Source organism: Eurypyga helias, unplaced genomic scaffold (genome assembly GCF_000690775.1).
Source record: "Eurypyga helias isolate BGI_N326 unplaced genomic scaffold, ASM69077v1 scaffold28813, whole genome shotgun sequence".
NCBI lineage: Eukaryota > Metazoa > Chordata > Aves > Eurypygiformes > Eurypygidae > Eurypyga > Eurypyga helias.
The window spans coordinates 25,771-48,991 of record NW_010239666.1 but is presented as its reverse complement, the minus strand read 5'-3'; the positions used below and the strand labels follow the sequence as shown (position 1 = coordinate 48,991).

Genomic DNA, 23,221 nt, shown 5'->3' with positions numbered 1-23,221 from the left:
TTAGGCATTAGCTTCCTATGTTGTGTATGTCTTTGTTTGCAGTTGATGTTACATATTTGAAATGCCACCAGAAATATGTCTTGGGGGAAGCCATCAACTGGCAGTAAATTGAGCTCGACCAGATGACTGAGAGACGTGAAGGTTTGTCGTTGCGTCGCCGGCAGTGCAGAGGAGGATGCACTTGCCACAGCCTTGTTAAAAGGCAGCAGTAATAGGGCGGGTGCATCACAAGGCAGGAGCAAGCGTGAGGGAAAGGGAAGGCTGCCCGGAGGCAGCACAGGGACCGATGTGCGTACCAGCCCCTTGGCACTGCGCAGGACAGGTCTGAGTGCTGCGAGGAGCTCAGAAAGCTCACCGTGATGTTAGTGGCACGCTGCACAGCCTGCCTGCCTCCTGGTGATGTCTAGGTGAGCTTCATCACTCACCTGAACACCTTGCGAGTGCCTCCATCGCTGCACACTGCTGGCAGATGCTGCTTTTTCGTGCCTGGCTCCTCCTCAAGCAAGTCAGGGCAGGGCTGACAGACAGTAAGCAAAGACTTTCTAAAAACCACTGCTGCACTGCGTTTCTAATTAAAGTGAAGTTGTGTTGTCTTTGGCAAAAGGGATGTTTCCTGTTCCGTCAGGAACCCCGTCTTCCCTGAGAACAGCAGCAGTTCATGGAGAAGCCTTTTCAAAGCAGTGTAGTGCAAAACCTCTCACTTCTGTCGTAGGAAAGGAGGCGAGTAATTCTTTCCAAAGGAGACTGTGAGCGAGTCGTTCCAACAGCACACTGCAGTTCGGCTGCGCCTGTGGAGCCACAACCGTGTGTTGTATTTCAGTTCTCTCTCATCTAGTGACTGGCCAGTGTGTGCTGTGCAGCAGGGTTCTGTGTGAGACGTCACGTATGATGACTGTGGTGCTGCAGCGAGCTTTGTTACAGTAAGCAAATCATGACATGAGTATATCGTATTATCACTTAATGTTTCTTTTTCCATAGGGGTCGAACAGGAAGGATCCGTGTCTTATCTTTCAAAACTGGTGTTGTATCCCTTTGTAAAGCACACCTGGAAGATAAATATAGATGTAAGTCAATCTAAATCTTTTGGGCTTAGTTTATGTTTATATTTTGTTTTCATTCCTCCTGTTTATTGCATAAACATTCAAGGAACATACAGAAACATTCTTTTAGATGGCCTAGATGCAAAGTGCGTTAATTTGCTCCACCTTGTCCTTTTAAGTTATTTGTTCAGTGTGGTTTTCAGTAGTTTAGCACAGTGGTCCCCAAACCTTTTTGATCATGCAACTCTATCGATAAAAGCTTTTTAAGCACGCACCCCCAATAGATGTTTATTTACTTACAAATTATATACGTGTACTACTGCACTAATGTGCTATGTGCATTATAAAACATACACAAAAATAGAAATTAAAAAGTCATGAGATAAAGGTGAAATAAACATTGAGTTCAATTACTTTTGTTTATTATAACAACAAAAAATATTTTCTTGCCACATCCCAATGGATTGTTTACACATCCCCTGTGTTGGACAGCCCCCCCTTTGGAGACTGCTGCTTCAGCACACCTTCATACACAGAAATGCATGTCTACATGACATCTACTATTACACTATTTTTAAATACATTATTTTTTTAAAACGTGATCCACAATCTGCTAAAGGACTTACTGTGTACATTGTGATTAAATATAGTTGCTATCTAAACAAATATTAGAAGTATACAAATTTTGCATATTTTAATAGACCAAATTGTGATATACTTGAAAAAAATTCCACTTGAAGTTACGTGTCACTAGTGAATCGGTTCATTAGTGAGGCTAGGATCCAGAAAATATCTACTGATAAAAGTTGTTCTCAGGACTACTTTCTGGTTAAATTAACTGACATCAATCTTTCATCGATTTAAAAAAAAAAAAAAACCCAAACAAACAAAAAATACTAAAAAAAACAACCTTCAGAATTTGACCCAATACCATAGCAGTGCTTCATCAGTTGTTATTATTCTATTCTTCTCCTAATGAAAGTTGAAGAATGCTAAAGAGAAAACAGACAGTTCCAACAACGGAGTCTGTGCATGACTATGTATATATAATTGGATCAGATTTTAGGGCAATCACTATGAATGTCACAGTTTAGATCTCTAGATGTTTCATGTGGGTGTTGTGAAAAAGTATTCAGAAAATCTTTTAAGAAAATTACTCAGTACAGCTATTTTTCAAAATGATATTTCATTGAGGATTATCAAAGTTATAAAAGAAAACATTTATTCATATTTTATAGTCTCCCGCAGCGTATGCATGATAAATGCATAGCCCCCTTTTACGGTCGTAGAATGCTTAATGTTTTGATGGTAGGGAAATTGAAAGCTGAATAGTTTGTGAGAGAGGAAGGAATTGTCTTCTTCTCCAGGCTGTGGTCTGGCTTCACCGTCCCTGCCAACGTTGCAGTGCAGTTGCTATTGGGATTGCTGCAAGTATGCAATGAGTTGCACCCCTTACATTTTTTTCTCTCATCTGTGCAGCAGAGCAAGAGTTGATTGTGCTGAAGCACAAATCTTCAGGCTTGCAGAGGTGATGGAAGCATTCATCCCAAAATTATTTATTACAGAACTACACTTGGCAAGAGTGAAGTTCACGGAATTAAAAAATAATCCCTTCTCTACCATTCCTTTATTCCTTCAGAAGAAAACAGATGTCAAAGGAGTGCTAGGAAAGTCATCTCGAGCAGTGCTGAAGCACCTTTAATTGTATCCCTGGTGTCGGGTGAAATATTAAGGCAGCTCCAAAAAAAGGGCATTATTTCATTCTAGCAGTCTCTCGCACTCTTTTAAACTCTTTGAAAAGTAAGGAGGATTTATTCAGGTCATGTATTGTCAACAAGGATATTACCAAATAAATATTTCAGTTAATGCTAACCTGATTTTTCTTATTATTATGAACTCTAAAACCTCCTTAGTGTATGTGTAGAATAACTAATTCCCACCCAATTAAATTGAGCTTATGGAAGGATAGTAATTCTGTCCTGAAAGGATTCTTTTCTCGAACAATGCAGTAACAGAACATGGCTTCAAGTGACAGTTCACTTTAGAAGTGAAAACTTATATGATATTAACATTCCTGGTGGATGGCAGGTTCTGTCGTACTGTAACGTCTTTCTTTTATTTTAGAAATAGTCTTGGATTAAAAGATTGCGATATATTGAAGTCAGGGAGCTCTTGTCTTTCAGTTCAACTGGTCTGAAAGAGAAATGGATTCTCTTGAGTTGCACGTTGATTGCTGAGACTTGAAAATGTGCTGTATGTTGTACAAGATTATTTTGCTGTTAAAGGGTGTCCTTAAAACATGTACGTGGTTCTGGCCTCACCGTCATGCTGTTTAGTTTAGTTGTTGTGGAATCACAGCTGCTATTATCGGTAATGCCACAGGTGCTGTGTTATAATGGCCTTTCTTCCCAGGTACAAGCCAGTAATGCGATTAAAAATTATCACTAGATTGCTTATTTAATAGAAAAAAATCCAAACACTAAGTGTTTATGGGAAGAGCAGCAGCCAAACTGAAGACGCATTTGTCTTCGTGTCCGCCCAGGCTGTTGACCACACTTGGGAGCCTTTGAAACAATGCGAACTTCTGCGCCGTTTGCTGTGTCCTGGCTGTGATGCTTTAGCACGGGTGTCCTTTTCCTTCCTCCAGACCTGTTCAAGCAAGTGGCGAGCTCCACCGGCTTCTGTGACCAGCGCCGGCTGGGGCTGCTGCTGCACGACTCCATCCAGATCCCTCGGCAGCTGGGGGAAGTGGCCTCCTTCGGGGGCAGCAATATCGAGCCGAGCGTCAGAAGCTGCTTCCAGTTCGTAAGTTCATGTTTGCTCGCTGTTCATTTTCTGATTTGTATTTTGTGTCGGGAAGCTTGTCCGTTTTGAAGGGGATTGAAAATCTGGACGAAGGATTAAGGTACCGAGAGTCGTTTAATGACGGTGCTTGTTGCTGTATTCAGCTGTTGCTTTGATGAGATGTATTTGAATTAGCCCGTTTCTCTGACTGTGGTGGAAGAAGCACAGATTATGCTGTTATCTAGACAGAAATAATTCTCATCAAGGCTTGTATTGTAACTGAACCTGCAAGCAGTTTAAGTCTTTGTTACAGTGGCTCCTGATTTTACAGTTTTCTATTGCCAGCAGCAGAACACCATTTATTGCTGCCATGTAGGTTAACAGCAGTGGTTAGTCTAAATTTTGGGCATATACGTACCAGTGGCAGCCAGGTGCCCAAGGGAGCAATAGGAAAGGAGTGACTGCATGTAACGCTGTCTAGGGGCCAGGATCGCTCGATGAGCTCCTTCCAGTGCTTCAGTGGATAATGCCAGCTTTCTTTAAAGAGCACTGAAAGAACTCCTGTCCTGTCTGTTGAGGAGTGCATGGGGAACTGGAGGCTCTTTTTCAAACTTGTAAATTATTTAATCTGGGAAGGAAGAGAGTTAAGGGAATTATTCATCCTTATCCTAACCACCAGCAGAATGCACAAGATGAAGACAGCTGCTTAATGAAAAGGTAGGGGAGGGGAGGTAATCTATGGTCTGTGATTAACTCTCAATGCATCTTCTACATTACAATGGAAGAAAGCTTTTTTCCCATTCCCTAACTGTCCCTGGGGGATTTTTGTTTGGTTGGGGGCGGGAGGAGTTGCTTGCTTTTTTGCCTGCTGCTGAAGTTTCATTATGTAGTAGTTTCAGTTGTGTAGTAAGCAAAACACAGCAAGTTATTTTTTCAATGAATATTAATGCTTGAAAACAGCCTTCTTGCGTTCAGTGACTATGAAAACAATCTAATTCTAAAATCACCACAAACTTCAGTTGTGATAGGACGTTTGCTTTCTGTACTTTCTAAACTTCTTTTGTCAAGTTAATTCTACAGGATTCATGTTTTCCCATTTCTGTCATCCGTGCCTTGAACTTTTATAATTATAGCCTGTATTTGATGCCATTTCCAAATGTATGTTCTGTAGGGCCGTGGCCTGGGTGGATAACCCACGCTGGTAAACTACGCACATCAACTTTGATAGCTGGGTTAGACCCCACTGTGGTTTTCAGGCCTCGAGTTCTGTGTTGAGCTTTCAAGTGAGACCAACACAAAATGATGCTGTAGCAAATCCATGGGCAAAAGCTCGTTTGTGCAAATGACCTTCCTCGGAAATCAGGACTGGCTGGGTCCTATCGTTTTCCCAAGTGATTGGCAACATCACTTGGAACGCTGTTTAAAAACTGGTAAGTGACCTCAGAATCCGACAAAACCTTTTTTTAGAAAGGGGGCTGGCATTATGTGTGTTTACATTAGGAAAAATCAATAAAATTCGTAGTGATGGAAGACACAAAACTAGTTTTTATGACATAGGAGGAAGACCTTGGAATAAATGTTCATTTGAATAAAATAAGTTCGCAGCATTGTCATCACAAATGAAGACATGCCAAGGGGCTGAGTGCTGTACCGCATACAGCTGTTGGCATTTCTAGAAACCAGCCAGGCACAGCTGGGCGCAACCTTTGACATGTTCATAAACCACGACATCGGAAAAACTGAGGTTTCATTCTCAGTTTCCCTCTCTTACCTGCACTGAAAAATAGGTTTTCCTCTTACCTGCAGTAAGAGGAACTTCATCCCCTCTTTCTCCTCCGGCGGGTGGTTTCTGACCCGGGTTGCAGCAGAGCAGATGATCTAGGAGGACTCGAAAGGAGGAGGGAGGCTTAGCTGAGGAGGGGAAATAGAGAGATAGAGGGGATGGAGTCATAGAGAGTGGAAAAGAAATCCAAGCGTAAGGAGAGCCCTGATGGAGGCACTAAGGAGTGGGGGGAAGAAAGAGCCCCCCTTTATGGAAGGACAGAAAGAACAGTAGTAGGAATTGGAGTGTTGAAGGGAACAGGAGGGTGGGTAGTGTGAGGCGTGAAAGAACGGGGCAGCCAGGAGTGGAGATGGGGAAGAGATGAGACCCTTCCAGGAGACGGGGAGCACAGAAAGATCCTTTTAGTTGAAGGGGGCGAGGGGGAATGCAGGAGGGCCTCAGGCTGAGGGGCAGTGCCGAGGTGCTGGGGGGGAGCAGGGAGCAGGCTGGAAAATGGAGAGATGGCCATGGTGGGGCTGCACAGGGCTGCCGGCAGCCTCCTTTTGCTGAAGTGAGATAATTCAATTTTTAAAAATAGTGTGGGGGTTCACAGTTTACATTACTGTGTGGAAACTAAATTAAGTCTTTCTTTGTACGCCCACGGTGAGGAGTGCTTTTTTCTTTAGTGGTGGGTTTTTTTTATTTCTTTCTTTTTCTTTTCTTTTCTTTCTGGTGGTGATAAGCCAGCCATAAATTGCTGTCATGTCAGAATCTGCAACAAATGTGTGCTTCAGAAATGGCTCTCCCAGCCCCCTTAGGTTAGGTGCCCTGGCAACGGCCTTGTCTGCACAACAGCAGGAAAAAAGAAAAAACGGGATGTTTACTGTTCCCTGCGATAACAGGGGAAATCTCTCCTGCTTTTCAGCTTTAAGTGGAAGTCCTTGGGAATGAGGGTTGGGAAGGGCAGGCCACCCGGCCCCGCTGCTGGCAGAAGCGTGCCCGCTCCCGAGGAATGGGTCCCCTGGCCGCAGGCTCACGCTACTGCCCTGTTACTTCTCATCTCCCCAGCACCCAACACGTGCTTTTCATGTTCGGAAAGGTGCTGGTAGTCATTGCTGGGAGAACAGTGGTGTTACAGGACTCATCTTTCCTCATCCCATTTTTCCCAGTGCAGGGGGGATGTAATTTCTGCCTTGAGATTTTGAAGAAAATAATTGTTTTTAAGTGAGAGTGAAGAGCTTGATCTCATGACCGTTTGAAGACTTTATGGTTCTGCCTGGGCTCAGTCTGCATCAAAGCAATCTATAGATCCATGAAAAATTGAGTGAATTTAGTATCACTGCACTGTGAAAGCACTCTCCTTTTAGATCTGTAATGGGTACATTTTTTTAAGTGAACAGGATAGGGAATTGTTACGGACTAAAGGACAGACGCGCTGTGTTTTAATCACAGTGGAAAATTATTAATATGCTTTCCTTGTGTAGTGTAAATACCACCTAGGAATTCACATCTCTGGCTTGGGTGAGTTACTGTGACATTGGGGCGTTGAAGAAATGCGATGTGAAAACAGAGTGCAGCTCGGATGAAAATGTCTCTTGCTGTTTCTCAACAAAATTTTGGATATTTGGCTCTTGGTTATGAACTGTTTTAAGTATGCTTTCTTCTGAGGGTGTACTTGATATGAAAAACCAGTACAGATGAAGCTGAGGAGCAGTAAAACATGTACACTTAATTCATATCTGTATGTTAGACCTTCTTGTTTCATTTCACTTTGACAGAGGAAAGTATTTTAATAATCTGTGTTGTGCAGTTGTCATTTCTAGGTTTGTACTTGGTCAATGATTGGGTAAAATCAACCTGGTTTTTACCACCTCCTAACTGTGTCCAAATCCAGTGTATATACTCAGACAAATAAAAGCCAAAATTGTGGCCTGCCAGTCTTTTTAGGTGAAGTTTGGGTGTTGCCACTCCTGGGCCAGGACCATGATAGTGGCTTTGGCTATAAATGCTGGGTTTTGAGTTGGTTAGGCAGTTGTTTTGTGAGGGGTCGGTTAGGTTTGGTGGTTTTGGCATTTTTTTGGAATAGTTAGGAAATATCAATTCTGTGTACAAGTAACTATGTATAGTTATATAGAGGTCTGTGTAAAAATAACATACAAATGCAACATTACTGTTGAGGGACTTGATCTCTTTTGAGAGATCCAGGCAGCCCTCATTTCTATTGATAAGATATTTCTTCTGCTTTTGGCTCTGACAGAGAGAGCTGGCGTGAGGATAACTAGCAAATCCTTCCTCAAGCTACTGTTCTGTAAATGTCATAAACCTGCAATTCTGGTTTTATTTCAGGAAGGTTTTGTGAACCTGTGCCTGACTTTGGGAGGCACTCTTCAAGAGTCCTTCCAGTGGAACTGCTTTAAAGAGCTATTTTAAAGCATTTCAGCGTATAGGGATTAGAAGATGATGTTTTTGGGGTGTGGATGATACAAAACTATACACCAATTCGCTTCTGGGTTCATGGGGTGGTTTTATTGTATTACTTTTTGATTCAACAGTAGAAACATTGCCTGGTCAATGCAATCAAGTGTAATGCAAGGGGCCAAAATAACGATCTTAAGCTTTTGCTCTAGTGTAGAGGCGGATTTAAGCAGTTTGTATCACCCGAAGTTACCTTTAAAATAAAGGTAACTTTCTTGACCACAGAACAGCACTTCTCTCAGAAATAGAGTCATAGAATCACAGACTGGTTTGGGTTGGAAGGGACCTTAAAGATCATCTAGTTCCAACCCCCCTGCCATGGGCAGGGACACCTTCCACTAGACCAGGTTGCTCAAAGCCTCATCCAGCCTGGCCTTGAAGACTTCCAGGGATGGGGCATCCACAGCTTCTCTGGGCAACCTGTTCCAGTGCCTCACCACCCTCTCTGGTAAGAATTGCTTCCTGATATACAATCTAAATCCAGACGCTTTCAATTTAAACCCATTACCCCTTGTCCTGTCACTACAGACCCTTGTAAAAAGTCCCCTCCAGCTTCCTTGTAGCCCCTTCAGGTACTGGAAGGTGCTATAAGGTCTCCCCGGAGCCTTCTCTTCTCCAGGCTGAACAAGCCCAACTCTCTTAGCCTGTCTCATGGGAGAGGTGCTCCAGCCCTCTGAGAATAAATACTAAATTAATGACTTTTGTCTTCTTACTAGCTAGCAATGGGGAGAACAGTGACGTATTGGGCGAGCCATTCAAAAGTGAAAATGAGGTTGAGCAGGGTTTGGCGTGACTCTTGGGAGACAGGGCTGCTGTTCGTGGCTTGCTTTGCGTTTTTAAACTTCAGCCAGTCACAAGAATCCCATTCTCTGTTTTCATTTTACCCAAAATAATGCATACTTAGACGAATATAAGGCTTTCCATCCTGGATAGAAAACAGCATTAAATTAAGCATCTTAATTTATTTCCAGTTAATTTCCTATACTGAAGCTAAACAGAATATAGCTTATCAAAAAAGTTATCAGAAATTTATGCTGTGGTGTCTCACTCTGTCCAGAAATGCATTACATTGTTCATGTAACATCACAACTGTATTAAGCACATTTCATATTATGGATAGATAAAGTTAATATAGCACAGACTCTTTTTTTAAACTGCTAGCTGGAAGAAGAGGGGGGAAAAAAAACCCCAAAACTTCAACTTCTAAGGTTTGTATAAAGATGCTAGCACCACTCAACTTCCTATTCCCCCCATTGTTTCTGCAGAATAAATACTGAAAAGCAGATGTCTGGAACATAATGAATTTGAATGTTCCCCATAACAAATTGTTACTTGTAAGCTGGAAAGGGCTTTATGAATTTTGCTTTATGATTCACTCCGTTATTACCATAAAAATTGGGAGTTGCACGGAAATGTGTTCAAGAGAAGAACCATTAATATTCTTTACAGCTTGATCTTGTTGGTTCAGATATGAACTGTATGAATTCAGACTTTTTCCCTTATGTAAAATCTTCAGCTGCTGCCTTTACCGGATTTAGAGATTATTAAAAAAAATTGTAATAGCAGCTCAGGGAACAGTCGAGAACTGTCTGTCCTATACTGTCTGACCCTGACCAGCTTTTCTCCACGTGGCTTTAAATCTTCATGTAATATAATTCGGGACCTGTTCTGATACATTTTAATGCACCTAATCTCTCCAAGCACGGGTTTTGTACAGCCAGCGTGCGGAGCTCTGGGTAGGCAGCTATTGGGACTGCTGGCAGTCGACAGTGACTGCAAAATTAAAATAGATCTTTGGATGTCACAGAAAGCCTTTCATCGCCACAGCATTTTCGCTGCAAATTTAAAGCAGCTACAAGTGGAGACCGGCGCTCTGAGCAGCTCATTTTTATTCTGACTGCAGCTTGCACTGCAGCATTTCTGTACACTTCATGTTTTCCTATTAGAAATGGCATATTAAAGACATCCTCTTAAAATTTTTTTGAGGCTTCGAGGACCTCTGTATGGAAAGTGTGTTGTGCTAGGCAGAATAATGGTGTGTCAGTGTAGCTGCTGGCTGATGCTCGCTCACTGTGTGAGCCACAGAAAATCTCTCCCCAGCCTCTTTACTGCTCTGGCTGCTAGCTGAAAAAATAGACATACAGATGAATATCTTTTATAAATATGCCTGTCTCTTAAGACAGTTCTAGAATTAATTCTGTTGAATTCACTGAAGTCCTGCAGCAGAAGGCAGCATCTGCTGTTCCGAACAAATTCCATTGGCAGTGTTGGCTGGACTTTATTGTACTTCTGATTGTCTCTCTTTTTCCTTCGGGGATATTCCTAAATTCTGTAGCTACATGAAAAAAAACCAGAGGCATAGGATTTAATGCAGAATTCTTCAGAACTGTTTCAGTGTGTGGAAAAAAATAAAAGGTTATTCCATTTCATTTAATGTAGTGAATATTAAATTGTGAGGGACTGGATCTGAATAACTCTAGGTACATTGTGGATTGATTATTTTACCCCAAACATCCATGTATATGCCTGTACTAGAAATCCACATATGTGCACCTAAAATGCAGTCTTAATAGTCTTTAGGTGGTTTCCCAAACCAGCATCTCAAGAAGAAAGCCCTGACCCAAAACCACCTCTTTGTTTCTAATTAACCAAAGTAGTGCAACAGCATTTTAAGTCAGTATTAATGCAATGCATTATTCAGGAGATATTCGGGGAGGGGGGGCGCAGTTCCACATCTTTCTTGTGACCACTGGTTCTGTCTGGGAGTCTGTGCATTTTTCTCAGTCTTCAAGTATTGATCAGTTAATTTGTTTGTTGAGATTATAAACAGTGTTAGCTTTTTAAAAAAAAAAAAAAGCCACCACACAACTAATTGTTTTTCCCTATAGCGCTCTGCCCTTTAGATCAGTTCTCCAAATTCATTGGTAGCATTTTTAGTTCGTAAGGTTTTAGCTAGGTCATACTAAACTCAGTTTTCATGAGAAATTGGGAAAGTAACTGAGGACAAGCATAAAAAAAATCAGAACTCAATCCCATATTCATCTTGGTCCATGTACATGATACATTAATGCTTATTATTTATTTAAATGCTTCAAATAGGTTTGGAACCACAAAGGAAGACAGTCTGCCTTGTGAAGTTTCAAATCTAAAAGACTGGCCCGCAGAGGGCTGTATTTGAAACCCCTGAGAAAAAGGAAAACAGAAGATTCAAATATATTCAGGCCATAAATATGCTGTTTCTGTTGGGTAGCATGGAAGGAAATGTCTCAAGGTATTTGAATTAGCATGCAGTGATGGTTTAGAGAAACAGGGTGGGACAGTGTCCTGGTTCATTGCTTGGGCTGTTCCCTGTGTGGACCCATCCTCTTCCCCTCTTGTCCTCCCCACCAGAGCCCTCTGCTGCTTCCACCTGGCCCATCACCTCACCTTCAGCTCTGAAATCAGCTCCCAGGTTCTCAGAGAACCAGCTTTGTGCGGGCTCTGCACCACCCTGCACGCTGGGGAGACGTTCCTCGTAAACACTGACTCTGTCACTTCACTGTTTTCCTTAAAATCCCTTTTGGGGCTCTGTGCTTTTGTTCCGCACTGTTCTTCGCAGCAGCCAGCTGGCCGGCCGGTACGGTGTGACCTCTGCCTGCGTAGATGGGTCGCCTTTCTCCCCTGTTGCCTTGTGTTTCTTGTCTCCCTGCTCCTTTTTTCCATACTTTTTCCCACACTTTTTTCCATGTAGCTGCTGCCAAGTAGGGGTGATCCATCATGTTTTGGAGTGTGCGCAGTGCCTGCCGCAGTGGGATTCAGCTCTGTGGCCGAGTTGCCTCAAAGTGACCGTAGAAGAGATACCCGAAATAATCATAGTGGTCAGGATGTAATGGGAAGGCAGTGGAGGAACAGGACTGCCGGTCAGTTTTCATAGGCTCTTCTGCTGCTGGCAACGAGGTGAAAGTGGGAGTTCGTGGAATATGAGGCTAAATTGATCATTTTCGGTGGTACAAAACTGTATTGTGTTTGCAGGCAATGCCAGGAAATTTAGAGATGATATGGTGGGAAGAGGGATTTTGAGTCACTTAAGGAGGTAGAGAGGTTACGTGTTCAACACCAGGCTTGAGAAGGGATTTGAATTATTTCCTTAGGCGTGCATTTAGAAGAAAGGTCAGTATGATAATGAAGGACATGAAAGAGAAAGCAATTGTGATCAAAAGACGTGTGATTTTTAGGGCTTGGATAACACAAAATGTTTTCAAAATAGGTGAGAAGCAGTGCTATGCAGGCTCAGATAAAAGCGACGGGAAACATGAGGTCAGGCTTCAAAGGTGATCCTGTAAGTGGATGATTTTCTCTGTGACAGAGTACGTGGTAGTGCTGTCTATTGTAATAGGGAATAAGAGAAAGGGATTTGAAACATTAATAATAGTGTTCTGTCCCGGCCTGAAGGCAGGTCCTGGAGTTTGCTTTTTTTTTTTTAATGAATGCCTGGACTGGGGTAAAAGCTGAAGCATATTCAGGGAAAAGATACAGGATAGGCAGAAAACAAACAGCTTGAACTGTTCCTTAGCTGGTAGTAGACAGATCACATGTCCTCCTAAGCCCCTGTCTGTCCTCCCCCTGTGTTGCAGGCCAACAACAAACCAGAGATCGAAGCAGCCCTCTTCCTGGACTGGATGAGGCTGGAACCACAGTCCATGGTGTGGCTGCCCGTCTTGCACAGGGTGGCTGCTGCTGAGACCGCCAAACACCAGGCAAAGTGTAACATCTGCAAGGAGTGCCCCATTATTGGATTCAGGTACAAACTCATTTTCTTTCCATACATGCTACTGCTTTGGTGGATTAAGAGCCCTGTTTGTTTCCAGGTGAATAGTGTGCTTGATTCTCTGCATGATGTTCAGGGAAAAAATACCTGTGACAAGGCACGAGGGAGAGTGACACCCAGACTGGGTACAGTGGTGCAGGAGTTGAGGAGAGCAAAAATCATCTATCAGTTAAGATACGGCCCTTCCTCTGTGTCCTGCTCTTGCCTGCAGTCTTTCCATGCCTCAACCGAAGTATTGGTGGATTGCACAACTAATAACGATTTGCTTTACATTCAGCCTGTCCTATAGATGCAGTTGCACTTTCTGAGCTGATCCTAATGAACTGCTTTTCTGTCATGGCCTAAAGCAAGGGAGTATCCCAGAAAATTCGCAGACGTGTAAAGCTGCATGTACATTTCCCAGAGAAGGAATGTAGCTGGTGAAACATTAACCTGGAGTGGGGGAAATCTTGCTGGTCTATTTAAACATCTGGATCGACACCATGGTTACTATGGCAATGAATAAGTCACTGTGTTGTAAAATGGCTGTGTGTTGGTATGCCTGTTGAGAATCCACTTAGCAGCTAAGTAAATACTCACTTTCAATTATGCCTGGACTTGTTTCATCACTTTGCTTCGCAATAGCTGCCTTGTATGGTTTCTGTCTTTTTTATGCACGGTCCTCTTTTACCATTGGTATCAGCACTATGGTATCGTGCTGTTTACAAAGAGCTTTCAGTAATTTTGGCTCTAAAACCCAGGTAGACAACAGTAGTAAGCAGCACCACATAGAAAAACCATCATTTTGCTCTAACCTGGGAGAGTATGCATGGTGCTTTTATGCCTGTAGTGGGACAGTGCTTTCACCTATGCGATTACACAGACGGTGGGAAATGGGGGAAAATAGTGAAGGTGTTGCTTTGCTTTCAGTCTGAGTTCTCCTTCAGTGGGGCTGTTCCACTAATCGTGTAAATTCTTCCTCTTGGATATCTTAACTGGGAGAAGATAAATATTACTGAGGAAGAGCTAGGGAGTGAGATGTGAGTAGTTCAACACATGCACAGAGTCTCATTTTCCTGTTCCCAGATACAGTTTGTGAAACTACGGAATGAATTACACGGTTTTGTATAAACAGCCAAAGACACGTAGGTGGAATTGAAAAGTGCAGCACTTGGAAAATCAAAGGATGACAAGTGAATGGATAGTCTGTAGTGAGCATCGAAAACTTGGGAAGCGGACACTGGAGTTTTCTGTTTCCATCTAATTTTACTTGTCTGATCTCATCTGGCTCTTAAATTTATATAACAAATCTATTATCATGATAGTCAAATCCTTCTGTCGCAGATTTTTCTCTGGCTTTGCAAGTCATTGAGACTCTGTACACACTTGTCAAGAAGATACTGTATTGGAAGGCTTTTAGAAAGCTAATACTGTGTGCCTCAGTACGTGTAAAACAATGTTCTTTTGAGGTCATTGTGACTGAACTGCTTTGGGCATTTGGAACAAGACAACCCTTATGCCTCTGGCCCTTTCAAGCACTCCAGCATAGCAGATACAACAGCTAGCTGCCTCACAGAGCTGATGAGATTAAATAATGGCCTCAGAGTGCGTTTGGAGTTTTGCATGGATGGGATGCCATACAGGAAAATTGTTTTGATAGAGGTGCTAGGAAGGACAAAACCTGCCTTGTATGCAGCACTTAGGAGTTTGCTGGAGTGACTTGTTGAGGAGGGCATTACTCACTTGAATTTTACTTCCTTGGGACATTCCGTGTTAGGAGTCATGCTGAAGAGCAAAAGAACTGAAATTAGCCTTATAGAAACAAAAAGCATGGTGGTGGCTTTCGTGTGCTAAGAGAGAGTGATTGTGTAGAAATCTTTGCTGTTGCTCAATGTTAAAAACTTTTTTGAAGATTCAGATCTCTGAACGTCTGAGGCAGCAATACCTGTCCCACAGTGGCTGAGGAGCGTTGTCCAGCATTGCACATCCTGTGACATCTCAGGGAAGAGAACTTATTAACACAGCAAACTTGACAAGGTCATATGAAGCTTTCACGTACAAAGCTCTGAAGTCGTGGTGTTTTTTTCCTTCTCTTTTAGGTACAGAAGTTTAAAGCACTTTAACTATGACATCTGCCAAAGTTGCTTCTTCTCTGGCCGTGTTGCAAAAGGGCATAAAATGCACTATCCCATGGTGGAATACTGCACACCAGTAAGTAGCTGTTTTACTGACCCTTACTGCCCCTTATTATGTAGCAAGCAAAAACTTCATTTCCTATCTGCAAGGTAATGGAGCATTTGGGTGGCTTTTCTCCCCACCAGTAATTAAATCACCTTTTATATGCTATACGTGCCAGCAATTCCTGATGCTTAGTAAAGGATACTCCGATGGTTTGAGGTAAATTGAAGTTCATTGTTTGCACAATGCTATGTTGTAATGTGTAACTGCGTGCTAATGGCTTGTTCCATGTTCAGTGCCACAGTTCACTTTATGGATCATGAAAGAAGCCTGTGATTTCTGTGAATGCGTGTTTATACCTTAGGTCACAACGTGTTCTGCACATCAGTGTGAGATTTTTCTTCCTTTCCTTAGCAACTTTGCCACTTCACTTGTTTTCCCTGCAACACTACGATTGCATTTTTAAATTCTTCACTGTTTAGTAGTACCTTTGTGTTGTGTGATCGCTTGATGATAGACAATACCAGGGAAGTTCTCCGGAGTAGCAAGTTAGATTTCATTTCTGAAGGCTGGAAGCCGGGGCATTCAGTGTGGCACAAGGCCAGATGTGCTGCATTGATGGGGCAGTGAGGGTCTTCACCCTGTTTCACAGCTCTCAAAGGGATCGCTTTTGCGTAAACATTTCTTTCATACCAGGCAGCTAGCAAAGGAATTCCCTATTACTCTCTCAGTGTGCTCCTTTCTCTTTTGGGCCACTCATGATCAGGGCAGAAGGGCTTAAATTAGAGGAGCTGTCAAGTTGTCCTTCCACGGTGAAGCATGACTGAGTTCAGCTGCCTTTGCTATTGTTTGTGGTGGTCTTGAAGCAGTGCACACTCTGTCATTTCCTAGTGTGTTGGGATGGTCCCTAGTCTAGTACTTTGGTCTGCTGGTCAGATATAAAGGGTGAAGGTAAAGCATCAAAATTATACATGGGCTAGCCTCATAAAATTAGTGAATGGTCTTTACATTGTCGTCCAAACAAAAAGGCATGGCCAAAATAGAATCATAGAATGGTTTGGGTTGGAAGGGACCTTAAAGACCATCTAGTTCCAACCCCCCTGCCATGGGCAGGGACACCTTCCACTAGACCAGGCTGCTCAAAGCCTCGTCCAGCCTGGCCTAAATAAAAGTATAGGCTCTCAGCTTTTCTTAGAAACTTAGGAAGAGAGGAAGCAATCTTCCCCTGAAATACTGTAACAAAGCAAAACCAGTCTTTCTGTTAGTTTTGATTTATGGGTATTTATTTGCATTACCTATCAACTTTTACTGTAGCATTTAAATGGCAGTATTTAATCTGAATCTCTGCAAGGCAATTACCGTGTGCTTGGTAGCCTGTTGTTGGTGTTCATTGGCTGCTGCTTCTCAGCGTCCTTCCCCCCCCGGGGGTTGAGGTTACTGGAAAGGGCGATGTGCCTGAGCCGCCACGCAGGGCAGAGGGAAACACTGCCTGGGCAGGTCTGAACAAACTTCTCCGTCGCAGGCATTCCTAGAGCAAACTCTTGGGATCCCACTCATAGGCAGAGTGACTGACTGACCGTGTAAGAGCATTCCTTCCAGCTGCAGCCGAGTACCTCTTTGCTGAATCGGCTGTGGTTTTGTTTTGCAGTTTGCCACTCTTGCTATTAAGTAACATGGGAGATTTGTGGACGGTGCACAGAGTGCACGAACTGTCATCTTACTACTCTTTTCCTAACCTGCTCTTAAGGTTGGGGAGGGAGAATCAAAAAAGACACCCGCACAGCCTGCAGCAACTGATTGCAACACGGGGTCCAGCAGGTTTCTGTTCTCCCTAAAAATACAGATTACTAACAGGCGAACACAGTGGTGAACAGAGAACTTGCAACTGCATCCAGATTGCTGGGTCAGAATAAAGAGCCATTCACAGCCAGTACATTTTTTTGTGAATCCTGACTCCAGCAGCCCATGCTAATGTGCCGTGTCTGCCCGCACCAGCAGCCAGTTGAATTAAAGAAGGATTAACTGGGGAGAAAAAAGTGAATGTGACACACAGCAAGCCCAGATCTTTTTTGTGTTGTTGCTATTGAAAAAATAAACCCAGGCGCTGTGTGACTGAACAAGACATCCACTGAAGCTATCATGCCTAGTATGTAATTGCTTTCTAAATGAATGAAGAGGGTTTTGCAGGTGGCAGAGCATTTTTTTCCTCTTCCTCCAGACAAATCTCTCACCTTAAAATGCATTTTGGCAGACAGGAGACATGTGATGCCTTCTTCGATACATCTCTGCAATAGCTAGATGTGCACAACGAAGAGTTTTGATATTTTTCTTCCCCCTCCATCTTACTTGCAGGAAATTCTGAAGCACTGCAATCTTTAATTCTCCTTAAGGGGGATTTGAGAACTCATGCTAAGTGCCTGAGTGATAGGATAACTTTACATCTCCTGCAAAAGCTGGGGCAGAATAAAGTCAAGGCAGTTCCCTACTTTTCATTTAGACAGAAAAATTGCAACAATTATTCCTGAAAGCAACATAGCTCGATTTATTGTTCAGAGAGAAGGGACTTGTAAAGAGGTTTCAAATAAACTTCTAGGCTGGGATTTAAATGTAGGTTCATTTTTCTGTTTGTATTTAATGAACAGTGACACACCAGCAGAAAAACTGTCTTGTTAGAAGGAAGCACGTTGAACAGAGATACCTTTCTGCAGCTAGCGGTTACAGCTGGGGCCGAGGGCTGGGGAGGGGGGGTTGGCAAGGCGCTTTCTTAAACCAAAGTGGGAGAAGTCAGGTGGTCGTGAAGTTCTCTGTGTAATTGAATAGTTTTGGTTTCAGAATAGGTCTGGAACGTGTTCAGCCCAGCTGCCTATGTATTGCTTTGATTTAAGAGAACTGGGATGCTGAAACTCCACTGTTTCTTCCCTGTAAACCAGTTCTGCTGAGAATTTTGTTTTGGATTATTTGACTTTGAAAATCATGTGGGATAAAACATCTGTCAAGTAAATCAGAAAGTTTGGCTGAAAATAGCGTCAGTCTGTCATTTGGTCCACGTAATAATCACATTTTCTTTGCCTTTCTTGTGCTCCTTGAACATTTTTGAAATGGAAATTGGATCATATGAAAGGTGCCTGCTGCTTCTCGTTGTCACTGGAAGATGTATTTTCTTCTTGGGATTCTTGTGCTACCAGCTCGATCGGGAGGTTTCTGTGCAAACACACCCTTTTACCGTTTGGTTGTCATAGGAAAGGTTCAGGGGAGCAAGAGGAGGGTAACAGTCCCTGGAAGGTCAAAGCAAAGCATCATTTTATTGTTAATCATGCCTGAAAATAATTTATGTCAATGGGAAGCCTGGAGAAGAGAAGGCTCTGAGAAGGCCTCATTGCAGCCTTCCAGTACCTGAAGGGGCTACAAGGAAGCTGGGGGGACTTTTTCCAAGGGCCTGTAGTGACAGGACAAGGGGTAACAGGTTTAAATTGAAAGTGGAGAGGTTTAGATTAGATATCAGGAAGAAGTTCTTCACGGAGAGGGTGGTGAGGCACTGGAACAGGTGGCCCAGAGAAGCTGTGGATGCCCCATCCCTGGAAGTGTTCAAGGCCAGGCTGGGTGAGGCCTTGAGCAACCTGGTCTAGTGGAAGGTGTCCCTGCCCATGGCAGGGGTGTTGAAACTAGATGGTCTTTAAGCTCCCTTCCAACCCAAACCAGTCTGTGGTTCTATGAAGTGCTCAGCACTGAAAATAAACAGAGCAGGAAGAAATGGTTACAAATGACATGGGTGCACAAACTGAACAGAGTGCTGTGCTTAATCCACTTATACACAGACTAAATATGAAGTTTTCCTTTGTTCCCTGCTGATGTACACTCTGTGTTCTGCGGATGCCCGCCTGGTTCGGAGCTCTCCTAGCAACTGTTGCAGCTGGCAGTCGGCAGAGGGAATTCCCTCCTGCTGGAGGTGTGCTAGGCCACCTCAGTAAATTCCCTGTCCTCTGGGTCGTCTGGGCATACTTAATCCCGCCCTTCCCCAGAACGTTTTTACTTCTGATGTCTTGAGAAAGTGATACTTTAATATTATCAAGCATTATCTCTTGAAAATACAGATGCTGCTGTACTGGCTTGTAGGTTCTGCTGTGTCGCTTCTCTGCCAGTAATTGTTTGCGCTGAATTTTCCTGCCAGACAGACTGAGCAGAAAGGAGCCACATTGTTCCAAGCTTTACATGAAGCTTTGTAGGTATTGTCGGTATAGGGATGATTATTGTCCTTTCTGTGAATACATTCCAGTCTCTCTGCAGATTATTTTTCAGGACATCCTTGATTTTTCTACCCAGGCATTTGTTAAAAATACATTCATCTGTGTTTCAGCAGCTCTGTGAAGGTTGGCTTGACTGATAGGTCCCAGCACCTCCTTCCTCTCTAAATAGAATGCATAGAACTCATTAAAAAATGTCAGAAAGATTAACTTTTCACTCACTTCTTCCCTTAAAATTAGATACACTGGAGAAGCGGTATCGTTATGTGGGTCAGGAAGAACTTAATTTACTGTAGAAAAGCAGTATTTCAGGGTCGAGTGTCTCTGTGAGGTGCAGAGGAGGGACTGCAGTCAGAATAAAGTAGCTGAAGTCTTCCATTAAAATTCTTCAGAAAATCGCCTGACTCTTAATCAGGCTCGCAAGAAGCCTCGCATCCTCCCAGCAGATATCCTTTGAACTCTTCCCAGCTCATTCTGGTCTTCAGGAAACTAATTCTGCTTTGTGCTCCTCCGCTGGTCCCTACAGCAGCAAGGAAAGCTGGCTGCAGGCACCGGAGTAGAAAACTGTGTGCAAATTCTACTGTCCTCAGGGTATTGATCTTAAAATGCCTGCTAGCTTCAGATTAAACGGGCACAGGAAGAAATAACTGATCTAAGAGCTTTCAGCAGCTCTCACCTGCTTTTTGTTTCTTTTTGATCGAAATATTAATGGCAGAGGAGGCTGAGGAGGGAAACTGGAAAGAAAATGTACTGAGGGTGTGGGTCTGAATTTCATGGACTGACAAGTCTATGAGATGGAGATGACAACCATGCAGTAACGGTCAGGATCCAGGCAGTGAAGCAGCAGCTGGACACACGGACCGGCTGCGTATCCTTCGTTACAGCCATTTTCGTGCTGAACAAAAAGCAGGCAGAAAGTCCGGAGCCAGGTGAGGAAGAAGCAAATTCTTGTCTAATTATTGCTTGTCCTCTTGAGATCAGCTGAGACGAGGCACGAGCCTGTGGGGGGTTCTGGAGCTTCTCCTTTTCATCCTTCCTCCCCACTAGCAGCGTCTCTGTGTGGTATGTTGTGACGGTGACAAATAAATACAGTTGGCGGTTCCGGAGGTCAGGCTGTTGGCAGCGCCGCTTGGTGCGGCTGCAGCTCTCCCAAGTAACCCAGCAAAGGAAGAGGCAACCCAAAAAACACCCAATAACCTTATGAAAGATGACTTCATTGTGATTTGTGGCTTTCAGACAACTTCGGGAGAAGACGTCCGTGACTTCGCCAAGGTACTAAAAAACAAATTTCGAACAAAACGATATTTTGCAAAGCACCCGCGAATGGGCTACCTGCCTGTGCAAACTGTCTTGGAGGGAGACAACATGGAAACGTGAGTAGCTCTAAAGTGGCTAAGTAGCGATTCATTTGGTATGCTCTTTGAGCTCCCCAGCTGGTGCCAACTCCCTTCACTTCCTAAATGCATAAAGCCTCTTCATTTTTTTCTTCATTTTTGTTAACCTCGGCTGGCAGGAAAACACAAGCTGGGATTCCAGTTGCCATTGCTTTTATTTGTTATCACCTGTCCTTATACAGGAACTGCAGCTTCAGTTAGTAAAATAAAAATACTTGCGGTTTTACTGACAGCCTTATAAACTTCAAAGTTTGATATGGCAGTTTGGAGACTAATGATCTCTTCATTAAATTTTTATTTTCTTCCAAATGGGTATCTTTCTCTTTTTTTTTTTTTAATTAGGCTACTGTGTTTGCAAGCTTCCCAGCTGATTTCATCTTTTCTCACCCTATAAATTTAGTCTTATTAAATGACTTTGAAGTCTTTATGGGGAAAAAAAAAAAAGGCAGTAATGATGCACATGGAGAAATCAATGGGTAACCCAGTTCCCTTTGGATTTTTTTACAAGTTTAATCAGTTTTTCAATGGCAATTGCATGCAGCTTGTTCTCGCTCTCTCTCTGTCTTTCTCTTTTTTAATTTTAGATTTCAGGTTTTTTTCTCACTTTTTGGTTGGTTGCTCTTCACAGTCATTCATGTTGGTCTGCTGGATTTCTGTTTTTCAGTTGTTGTGGTTTTTTTCTTTTAATCTTTCTGTAATTATTTTGCTGCTGAGTTTCTTCTGCCTCTCTCTTCACCTCCTCATTTTTTGTCTTGCAGTCCTGTTACTCTGATCAACTTCTGGCCAGTAGATTCTGCGTGAGTACTTTTGCTGAAGTGTGCTGCTGCTGCTACTGCTGCTGCGTTCCCTCACTCTTTTTTGTTTCTTTCTTTGTTTAGTTTTACATAAGTTCATTTCCTTCTTTCTTTATGATTATTTTCTTTGGTACACGCTCTGAAGGAAGGTTTTGATCCCAGATGAACAGAATGGGATAAATCTGGGAATTTTCCCAGCAGTGGTGGATTGTGCACTGTATGCTCCTTCTGGAGTATGTATTTCCATCAAATACACAGGGATTTCGGTGCGGTCCTACTGATGCTTATGAGAGTTTGTCGTTTACACGCTTGTGTTTCAGAGTAAGTGTCGATCCCTCTGAATGTGTACTAAATGCTTTTTGAAAGATACAAATTGAACTTGATGGATTTAATTCGGTTTCAGGAATGAATTGTTTTGTAGACAAAGGTATAAATGGGTTTTACGCACAATCGTGCACACCCGCACACTCACGTGCCCCAAGTAATCCAGAGCTCACTGGATATTTTATTACAGTTTTTTAGAGACAGTAAACTTGTGAAGGCAGCTTGAAATGGGGAGATGTTTACTGCATTTTTTTTCAGAAGTTAAAATAGCAGGATTTTTCAGCTATGAACTGGAATTTCATTCTTGCACCATTCCGGCACGTGCATTGTCTTACTGTTGTAGTAACACCCTCAGCATAAACTGAAGATACCTATACACTTATCATTGTGGCATTTGCTACTAATGTTACATGGATGATTTTAAAATAATGTCAAATAAGGATTATTTTTAATTCACATATTGATAACTATTGAGAAACTACTAAATAGAATTTTATATATTTCTATATGGTGAAATGTATATGGCTTGCATCTTCATTGGATTTTTGGTAGAATAAACAATAGTGAAATGTCTACATTTGAAGATTGATTTATATTTTTCATCTGAAGCCCAGAAAATTGGGAAGTCAAATGAAGTGCTCTTCCTCTAGGAAACTTACTTTAAGCAACTAAGAAATGCACGTAGTACTGCCAACCTCATCTGGTTGAGGATTCACCCACAGAAAATGCCAAAAGGCTGGAGCCAGACTGAAATGGAGGGGCTTTGAACTTTAGGATGCCTTTCTGGTTATAAATGCATCTGGGGATGATTGTAGCATACTATATACCCGGCTGTGGAGCTAGATTTCTTACCCTTTAGAACAACTGAAAAGTTAAAATTAACACTTAAAGAAAGCTTGGATAATATGGAATGCCATTGCTTTGTCTGACATAACATGAAATTAAGCTGCCATGACGTGCTTCCTTCTAGTTCACTTACAGCAGTAACATTGTGGTGTGCCTGCACTGAGAGCTTCATGCCGAAGGTGTGCTGTCATCTACTACAGGGAGTTTAACTCGCACGTAACGCTTAAGAAAACGTGAGAAATACTGGGAAGCAGTATTTGTACGGTGAGGTTGCACCTTTTATCAGACCAGCCTGTGTATCTTCCCAAGCACAATCCTTTGGTCTGACAAGAAAGCAGAAAATTAAGGAATGAATAGTGGCTGGAAAGAATTGCTTTGTTTTGTTCTGCGAACTTTGTTCCTTTCCTTAGTGCTAGACCACCAAGGCTACAACACCAGTTTACTGAGCTAGCTGGGTTTAAAGCTGTTTCTCAGTTACAGGGCTGATTCCAACTTTGGCTGCCAAACCTCTTATTCTGGTTATCATGAAACTTTTCCATGATTTCTAAGATCTTGCCTTTTTCTGGTGCTTTCGTGCCAGTTTTCTGGTAATCTTCA

The 23,221-nt window shown here is 42.7% G+C and overlaps 1 protein-coding gene across 1 annotated transcript in view; it reads left to right on the top strand.

The window, feature by feature from the left end:
- LOC104505463 (dystrophin-like) overlaps window positions 1-23,221 on the top strand; it is a gene marked incomplete at its 3' end in the record, with an annotated part of 62,331 nt that overhangs the window by 19,494 nt on the left and 19,616 nt on the right. Inside the window, exons 6-11 of the mRNA XM_010148237.1 lie at window positions 979-1,064; window positions 3,688-3,845; window positions 12,675-12,841; window positions 14,947-15,058; window positions 20,503-20,639; window positions 21,419-21,457. Of these exons, the coding sequence (XP_010146539.1) occupies window positions 979-1,064; window positions 3,688-3,845; window positions 12,675-12,841; window positions 14,947-15,058; window positions 20,503-20,639; window positions 21,419-21,457 (699 nt within the window). The remainder of the gene's footprint in view (window positions 1-978; window positions 1,065-3,687; window positions 3,846-12,674; window positions 12,842-14,946; window positions 15,059-20,502; window positions 20,640-21,418; window positions 21,458-23,221) is intronic.